Consider the following 9,763-nt stretch of genomic DNA (forward strand, 5'->3'; position numbering starts at 1 on the left):
CACAGTGATGTTGTAGAGTCACTGTAAGAAGATATGAACTTGTAGAAGATTTTGTAAGATTGTGGTGGGTTGTGGCATGTGGGTGTCAACCCTAAGAACGGAAGTGACCTTCTTCTGTCTCCGCCCTTAAGTAGACAAAATGCAATGTGGGCTGACTTCTTTCAATAATTCAATAAATATTAATTAATACAAAGGTGAATATGTAGGACGATGTGAGGACAGAATTATCAGTTTGGCAGTGAAGTGTTTGCAGTCAAGGTTCCTGCTGCCTTGACCCAGCAATGCATGGAGAAGAGATGGCTGAGGGTCACACACCCAAGTGGGTCACAGCTGTCTCGAAGCTGTGATTTCTTCTACCATTGACGTTAAACTGTATTAGCACAAATTTACTCTGACTCAGGCACATGTTCTTGAGCTCATTAAACATGTTTGGAGCAGCTTTTCCGTGTTTAATAAAACCACAGACTCCCTTACTCTCTTTGAATCCTGCACTCCAACAGTGGAAAACTCAAAAGGAAAACAGACTGGGTATAAATCCAGTCTTTAACCACAACGAAAGCTGAGGCATAGTTTGAAATCTGCTGTTCCTGCCATTAAAAATTGGAAGCATCCTTTCTCCTATATAAACAGCTGGGAGCTTGTGGACGTTTCTGAGAACATGACAGACCAAGGCATGGCAAAGAAAGAAGTATGAGCAGAGTTAGTCAGATATTAGCACAGAGGGTTTTATATCATCAAACTTATCACTCCTCTCAACACCCTGCTCAAAAGAAGGGAAAGTCTTTGTGACACTTTCTGCAGAAACACACATGATGTGGGAATGTGAACAAGGAGGCCAGTTTTGGTGGAAATGGAGCTCTGGAGACCCTCATTGAGATTACATTCCAAACACGTGGCCAAAAACCCAAAAACACAGCTTTTTGTGGTGAAGGTTCAGGATTCTGCCTTCCTAGACTCTGGGGGTCTATGTGTGCATGCATGAGTGTGTATTCACTGGGGAGTGTGGGGTTAGATTACAGCCCTAAAAAATGGTTACGTTAAGATAACTGCATTTATAAGAACTTTTTTTTGGACATGTTCTACCCTGGGGCAACACACTGGACTCTACATTGACAAGCGGTTAGCGATAATGGATGGATATTCTATGCTGGGCTTCGTTTTTGGTTGCAAAACAGTGACTGTGTAATAATAATGACTAAATAATACCTAAAAGGAATTCATGATACTTTTAAATGCAGTTTAAATATGTGTTACTTTAAATATATGAAACACAATCCTGCTCGAGTCGTCGCACGATTTTGAGATTTTTTTCAATAGAGACATAAGCTGAAAAATGAGATTATTATAAAAACTGAGAAAATTGAGAAAATTATAAAACTGTAACCAACATGCATTATGCATGTCATAATTGCTACACCAGCCTTTCATCCTTGGACTGTCTAGACCCCAGCGGTGAAAAAATGTATGCAGCATTGTACTCAAGAATAAGTGGCTTGGGCAGCAACTGCATTGAACCCACTTTGATTTTTACAATTGCTAAAGGCCCTAAATTAAGTCAAATGCCTTAAAACAAACTTGCCATAAAGCTGACACAATAATAGAACACAACTAATTAAAGCAAGGGGAAAACACGGAACAAATGTGTGTGCAACGTGTAAACAGCCAAGGAGTATTACAGGGACACTCCATCAGCTGCTTTTATTAGCTGCTGGGTGATGTTGCAACGAGAAGTGATTTGCCATTTTTAGTCAAAGTTAGCAGCTTTAACGTGTACTTGCTGCACCACCCTGGAGTTGTGGTCCAGGCGGTTGTGAAGCATAGGTTAGGAGCTGAGGTTTGCAGCAGACTTGGCGGGGGGATAACTCCCCTGCAGAAAATGTTGCCCTTGCATGAATTCAGGCCTTCTAAAAATAAACCATAAAACGTGCAAAACAGACCACAATGTCGTCCGTGATCCGTTTACATGCAAATCTGCCGTTTTTTCCCCCTTTAAGCGCATGCAATATGGATCGGCCTTCCTGAGATCTTAACTGTGGTCTTCCAATGTCTCACTTCCAAAGTCGTTCATTCCGCCAGTTTGTCTCCCAGTTGCGTTTATATGCAGGCGTACGGTGCAAGCAGATCAGCTCTTGGCAGTCAGCTTTTTGTATTAGTTGGTCTAGTGGTCAAAACCGTTGCCTTGCGATCAAACCTACATTCCGATCCCCACTCCTGCTGTAGTACCCTTGATTAAGGTACTTACTGAAGCAGTAAACATTTTTCCAGGTGTATAAGCGAGTAAGTCATTCTAAGTAGCTTAATGTGTAAACCCCATTCAGTAAATTGTCTCAGAGAAAAGCATTAGATAAATAAATCCATTTTCACACTTTGTAAGCTGTTTTTCAAGCAAATCTTCACAATTTCTTGATTACTGCAAATATATGACATAATGGCCGTTTCCATGGTGTCAGTATGAAGTGTCAACAATTGGATATTCTGGCTTTGAGCGTCACATTGTAAAAAGGCCCTGGTCAAAAGAAGATTATTATATAAGAAACCCAGATCAATTAGCCCCGATTCAAAGTGAAAACTCAGCCCCCTCCTCTTCGGCTACATTTGGCCCACAGCTTGAACATGTGGTTCTATTTAAACTTGGGTAAGAAGAGAACACAGCAAAATTATACGACAAAATTTGCTTAGTCTCCAACGTGCTTTCACACTCACGCTTAATCCTTATCGGCTTTTCCGTCTCTTGCAGTGGAAATGGAACACATGCACGTCTGACGCAGATTGCAGCACTGCAGTCCAGCACACATTTTGTTCAAACTGTTGATGGGGTATATTTGATTAGAAGTTTCCTCAGTTTCTGCGTTTATTGCAAGCGACGTGCCGTTGAAAGGTGCAATATATCACAATAATAATAATAATAATGATAATAATGTCGGTGGCTTCGTGGTTGGAGCAGCTGCTCCGAAGGTTGCTGGTTCGATCTTCGGCTGTGATGCCCTTGAACAAGTTGTTTGACCTGCGATTGTTCCAGTGCCTTCGTCCAGCAGTGTGCCTGGGTGACTAATTTTGGCCCTGCGATGGACTGGCGTCCCGTCCAGGGTGTGCACCCCACCCAAATGTCTCCGGGATAGGCTCCGGTTCTTGAAATTGGTTGGTTGGTATAAAAATATATGAACGCTGAAAACCACTAATAAATTTACGTTTCTGCCTACACACTGAAGCGCCCAGAGGGTTCTTTATTGTTCCACCACCTCAAAGGTTGTCTCAGCACTAAGTCACTCCTATATGTGTAATAAGAGATCAAGTTTTCTTATAAAGCACACATCTGCCAACTGGCCACTTTTGGACAGTTTGAAGCAGGCAGAGAATGGTGTGTGAGTTCATGGACCAGACTGTGGTGCCACATGGTCACAGATTAAAAGAATTACCATATACCATATTAAAAATGGAAGGGGGGTGCGGTGGCGCAGTGGGTTGGACCGCAGTCCTCCTCTTGGGTGGGTCTGGGGTTCGAGTCCCGCTTGGGGTGCCTTGCGACGGACTGGCGTCCCGTCCTGGGTGTGTCCCCTCCCCCTCCGGCCTTACGCCCTGTGTTACCGGGTAGGCTCCGGTTCCCCGTGACCCCGTATGGGACAAGCGGTTCTGAAAATGTGCGTGTGTGTGTGCATATTAAAAATTACACAGTTTCAGTCATGAAGTACCTGTGTAAATACCCTTTATGCACTTAAATGCTACATTTATCCAAAGTTGTCATGACTCCAGAAATGGGTCACCTGAGACACTCCAATGATACCCCTTAGTGATAAATAAAAAGGAGACCGGAGAATGAAAAAAAAATCTTTATTGGTTAAAATAGCCTTTTCACAGATATGATTAATGACATTTTGTTGCTATCATGCACTTCCACACTGTACAACAGTGGATTGCCGAGGAATAATGTTCCAACGCTGCACTTTGTGACGGAGTAACACGTGTCCGGGTTTGCTGGGTCGCCGTTCCTTAACGGCTTCTCAGTGGCCTTTGAAAGTCAAATTGGTTGTCGGAAGAAAGCACTGCTTGAAAGTCTTGATTTTCTGCCTGGTGTATTGTTCAATAAATTATTAACATGCATATCAGGAAACACTTTGTCACTTTGCATCATATTACACCCTAGCCAAAAATCTCAGTGCAAACACCATTGTAGCTGAAAAACCCATAGAGTCTGAGTACCAAAAAATACTATGACGCAATGTTAAAAAAAAAAAAACCCCAAGGAGACCATCTACTAGTGTTTGGTAATTATGGAGCTACATTGGCATATACCTTTTTAATATATTTGACTAAATATTAGTCCAGCTCTATAAGCAGTCTTCTAAAAACTCACATTTGTGACACAGTTAGCTTGATTTACAGTACTAAAAATCTATCTCTCAAGCAGCAACGATTACGCTGATTTCTTTAAATTGTTCACACCAAAAGCAAAATAGAAAACTTCTTCCTACCAAGCTCCGAAACCCCCCAAAAAAAACTAAATAAGAAAAACAAAACGTACAATACAAAAAGGGAAAAAAAAAAAAATTAAAATTTCTTTTCAACAACACTCCAGGACACATTCTAGCAAAAGAAAGACAAAATAGTTAAGCTGTGTGTCTGCCCTACAGCAGCTCTTAAGTCTCACAATTGAACACCTCTGCTTTCCAAGAAAACGAAAGACAAAAAAAAAAAAAAACATTAAAATTAAAAATAACCACTAAATAATTCAACTGACACCACATAAATTCAAAGTTTATCAGGAAACAGTCCACTATAATCAATGAAAGCAACCTCTTAACTGCAAAGAAATGTACTGCTGAAATTTGGATTATTGTCAATAAATATGGTGCTGGGCCTTTGTATTATTAGTATGGAAATGACCTTGGTAGTAGTCAAAGTTCATCTAGTGTTGGATGTCCTCCACATGCTAATAAATAAATATTATTCCAGGAAACTGAGCACAAGGAACCTATTTATAATCCTTTTTACAAGATGGACATAAATGCATTTTAAAGACAAAGTTTATGATGGGGACTCAGAAGCCAAACGTTTCTTCAGACCACTTTCAAGACATGAAAACAGACACACCGGTAAATGTTGAAGTGCAACATTTCTAAGAGGAATGTTATTATGCGGGCATACCAAAAAAAAAAAAGAAAAAAACCCTAAACAGGTAAAACAGGACAATTCAAACATTATCACAGAGAAATACTCTTCTAGAGCAAGACGTTTTACAACAAGGTGGTAAGAATGCTGTCTCGTGTGCAGCGACCCCTAGTTGTTTCATAGTGTTAAAGCTTGTTAGCTCCTCTAGTCTCAATGTCATCGTTAATGGATAGTACCTCCAGCAGGGTGAGTATTCGCATGTCTCTGTATATACTAGAGTCTCTAGTGAGGACAGTGAACGGGGAAAAGTACCGCCCTTCAGCGCACGAGAATGACTCTGTGCTTTCTGTTCCGTGCCTTGACGGACAAGCCAGGGAGGCAAGGTTAGACGTCAAGGTCATCCGGCCTCGCCCGACTGCTCATCCGGCTGCTAGCCCTACTACATGGCCGGGGGTCTATGAGAGCCAGAGGCTGCAGCTCGTGGCCCGTGGGAAGTTTCTTGTGCTCGTGCGGGTCGTCGGGGAAATCAAAGCCCTGCGGGTGCGAGTTGGAGATGTTGCTGCTGTGCTGGCCCAGGGGGTCCATCAGAGCCAAGGGCTGCAGTTTGTGGCTCCCGGTCAGTTTCTTGGGCTCATGGGTGTCCTCCGGGAAGTCAAAGGCTTGCGCATGGGAATTGGAGATGGTGCTGCCGTTCTGGCCCAGTCGGTTCTGCTCAGTGCTGTAGTTGGCCCAGTTCTGCTCATTGGCCTGTTTGTTGTAGTTGCGAACAGAATTGGTCCTATCCCCAGTGGCTAGCTTGTAGCCTGGGGGAGACATGGGAGACAAGGGGGCGGTTGGGGAGGAGCAGCCATTGTAATAGGCGTACTTGGAGGAAGTGAGTTCCTTGGGCGTTGGGCTCAAGGTGCCGGTAGGATACTGGTTCTGTTTCCCCTTCACGCGATCCTTGATCCGTTTGAAACAGACGTAGAAGAGCTCAATCACGTTGAGTAGCAGAGACACCAAGGACACAACCAGCATGAAGATGATGAAGACTGTTTTCTCTGTGGGCCGGGAGAGGAAGCAGTCGACACTGTGGGGGCATGGGAGCCTCTTGCAGGTGTAGACTGCTGACAGGGTGAAGCCGTACATGTACCACTGTATCAAAAGGAAGGCCACCTCGAAGAGAGACTTGAACAAGATGCTGACGACGTAGGTTCGCAAGAGGGCGCCCTTCATCTTGACCTTCCCATGCTCCTCAAGGCCGTGCTTCAACTTTTTCAGCTCGATCTTCTTGAGCGGTATGTCCACGTCACCTCCGTCATTCTGCACCGCCTTCAGCTCCTCCTCCTTCCGGTTGAGCTTCTGCTCCTTGCGCATCAGGTAGAACACATGGGCAAGGTAGAGGAGCGTGGGTGTGGAGACAAAGATGATCTGCAGCACCCAGAACCGCACGTGCGAGATGGGGAAGGACTTGTCGTAGCAGACGTTCTCGCAACCGGGCTGCTGGGTGTTGCACTTGAACGCAGATTGCTCGTCACCCCAAGCCGACTCTACGGCGGTGCCCAGGACCAGGATGCGGAAGATGAAGAGGACGGAGAGCCAGACCTTTCCACCAGCCGTGGAGTAGGCCTGGACCTTATCCAGCAGTCTTCCTAAAGCACTCCAGTCTCCCATCTTGACAGAGCTCTAGCTGCAAGGAAACATTGATTGTCTGAGGTTAACCACTGTGTAGCATAACAAACACACTTTTGCATACATTTAGTGTGGTTTGGTTCGGTGGGTATTTTCCAGCGCTTTCTAATGAAGCTGAGAAACTGAAGACTTTCCGTCAGCAACTGGACGTGAATCTCAGATTTTGCCCAATGAATTCTTTAAAAAGTAAAGCATGACTTGTAATCTCTCTGTCAACATTCAAAAAGGGTCTCATAACACATATCTTTCAGACTCACTTCTGCCTATGTGTCCAACGTGCTCGAAAAACGTGTATTATGGTTATTTGTGTATACTGGTTCATACGGTGACTTGTGACAAATTGACTGTAGTCAAAAACCATGTCACTGCATCCAAATCTCTCCTCCTGTTGGTGTAAAGAACTATTGTATTCTTCTGTGATGTACGTCGCTTTGGAGAAAAGCATCGGCTAGTTGAATAAATGTAAATGTGATGTAAATGGATCTCCAGAATAGCAGTAATTATGCAGGAAAACTAGAAAAAAATCGAGTTATGCAGGGATTAAGGCATTATACGGGGATACAGAGAAATGTGTATTGCATATCAGCAGAAGAGCACATGGAGATGCGCTGAAAATGAAATAATCATTTGCAACCAGCGAAAAAATTCAAGATGATTTGAAACACAGGCGTGAATACGTATTCAACGCCAAGAATATATTTGCTTTTTATCCCTCTTTCAGGGAATGAACGAGAATCAATAGCCGGTACAGTTCGATGTGTGAGTTTGCACTTTGGTTGGGATGCTTCCTTCCTGCAGTGAAATTTTGGGTGCACTTTTTGAGTTTCGCTGAGTTGCCCTGGAACATCAGCATCCGTCCCAGCTCACTTTCCACTCCGCAGCTTTTCAAAGTCTGCGGTTCTCTTTCCAGAAGACACACTTGGAATGAACGGCTCTTGGTGGGATGTGAGCTCAGACACGCGCCACAAGGCACACACGGCGCAGTTCCCCTTTCTGCACTTCCCAGCTCCGCACTGAATGCTTCCCTTTTCTTCGCAATTAACAGCGCTGAGCGCTGAGTTTAATATCCCACAGTCGCTCTGACATGTCACCTTCGATGTGTGATGTGCAGAAGGCCGTCCGGAAGTTTCTTGAGAAGGCAGACAGACCTCTACCGCTTTCATCAAATATATAATTTGTAAAAAAAAATTTCCATTAAAAATCCACTGAGTCAATTTAATCTTAAGTGATTTTTCCTCACAAAATAATAACGTACAGTATATTATAAGGATTTAATCCAGGGCTGAATATGTTTTTTACATCATTTTCACTCCAGTAACCTATAGAAAGCTATTATTACTTTGCATCCTCTAACTATCCTCGTTACTAACATACGAAATGTGACAACGCTGCAAGTATTACAAACGTATATTTGCAAACTAGTTAAACGGATCGCTCTTCTTGTCCATTCCCTGTTGAACGGTGAAATAGGGTTTGGACACCAACGCCTCGAGGGTGCAGCGTCTCAGCCCTCGTGCCTTTTTGTGTTAAGGTATTCATCAGGTTCGCCGTGAACAATTGGAGAGCATTTGAAAAAAGAGAACGGCAAAGAGCCTTGCACGCATGCTGAGGATTTCCACTTGTTAATCCCAGAGCGGCTCGGTTGCGCCGATGCTCGTTATATCTGATCAGTTTTTGTCGATTTGATTGAGAGCAGGCCAGCCAATGAGTACATTTATGGGAACGTGTTTTAATAGCCTCTCACATTCCTTGGAAACATTTATCATGAAGGCAAGGGGAGAATAGGGCCGGAAATTAGAACCTGAGCGCGAGAAATCATCTGCTGGACAGCAGAGCGAAAGGCGACGTCCGATTCCTGAGACGGACGGCTTTCGCGTAGCATGTCCAACGCCACCAGTTACACATGGTCTCTTTTTTTTAAAGATCTTCACAGGATTTTTAGTCTTTCATACATATAAAAAAAAAAAAAAAGTGAGTTGAGTTTCAAGAAGTGATTACAGGAGACATCCAAATTAGAAACAGTCTGCTTTGCTTCCTCTGGTATTCGAAGCTCGGCTTTTCTGATTCCTTGTACATCTCAAGAGCACAGCCTTCCCTTCAGCGCAGAATTCACAAAGCCACTATATATTTCTCACTCCGGTGTTAAAGTTCCCCTAGCAACTGTTGTTTTTTTTAAAAGTATACCTACGTATACCGAAGTGTACCACCTAAGCAGGAGGAGATCAAGTCGGATGTGTTAAGTTTTTTTTAAGTGATGTAGTCACTTTTTATGCCACTTTAAAGTTGCACAACCGAATGGAAGGTTTTAAACTTGAGTTAGAATGAGAAAAGGGGGAACAAGTAGAAGCACGTGTGAAAACAGATGGAAAGCAGAAGAGAAGCTGTTCACACTTGCAGTAGGGAGTCGGTGAAGGAGCCCGGAGAGGCAACCAGAAAGTAAAATAGAGCTCAAAGGGAGCTTCTTTAAAAGTTAGTGTTATTAAAAAAAAAAAAAGAAAAAAAAATTGTTTTGTGTGTGAAATCTTACCTGAGAAGTCAGTGTGGAGCAGGAAAGTCCTGGGGGACTTTCTCCGAGAACTTTTTCAGATCAGTCACTGTGTCCTTCCAATCCAAGGACAGCTGAGAAACTGAGGGAAACTTTGCAAACTTTGCTTATAAGACTTCAGAAGGCTGGGGGGTGGGGGGTGGGGGGTGGTGGGGTTGAAGGGTGGGTGTGTGGGGGGGGGGGTTGCAGGTCACCTGATTCCTACGTAACATCTACAGAAGTTTCTTTTAATCTTTTTCCTCCAGAACTTGTTGAGAGTTGGTTGTGGAGGAACACATGTGGCACATCTCACATCTGCTGGAAAGCTGAGAAGTGCAGCGAACGCTAGAGACATGTTTAAAATTTCACACTGAATTTCCACCACACACAACACACAAGCACACACGAAGAAAGCTCTACAAACGCACGCGCATAGGTGTACTATGTGTATATGATATAGAT

At 43.6% G+C, this 9,763-nt stretch overlaps 1 protein-coding gene across 1 annotated transcript; it reads right to left on the reverse strand.

The window, feature by feature from the left end:
• Window positions 1-3,817: 3,817 nt before the first annotated feature.
• On the reverse strand, window positions 3,818-9,385 carry gja1b (gap junction protein alpha 1b). Its single transcript, XM_029255653.1, has 2 exons — window positions 9,305-9,385; window positions 3,818-6,775 (listed from the first exon to the last, which is right to left on the reverse strand). Exon 2 carries the CDS (start codon window positions 6,757-6,759, stop codon window positions 5,491-5,493), a length of 1,269 nt encoding a protein of 422 aa, XP_029111486.1. The 5' UTR covers window positions 6,760-6,775; window positions 9,305-9,385; the 3' UTR covers window positions 3,818-5,490.
• Window positions 9,386-9,763: the final 378 nt, after the last annotated feature.

The sequence above is a fragment of the Scleropages formosus genome, chromosome 1, assembly GCF_900964775.1.
Source record: "Scleropages formosus chromosome 1, fSclFor1.1, whole genome shotgun sequence".
Lineage (NCBI taxonomy): Eukaryota > Metazoa > Chordata > Actinopteri > Osteoglossiformes > Osteoglossidae > Scleropages > Scleropages formosus.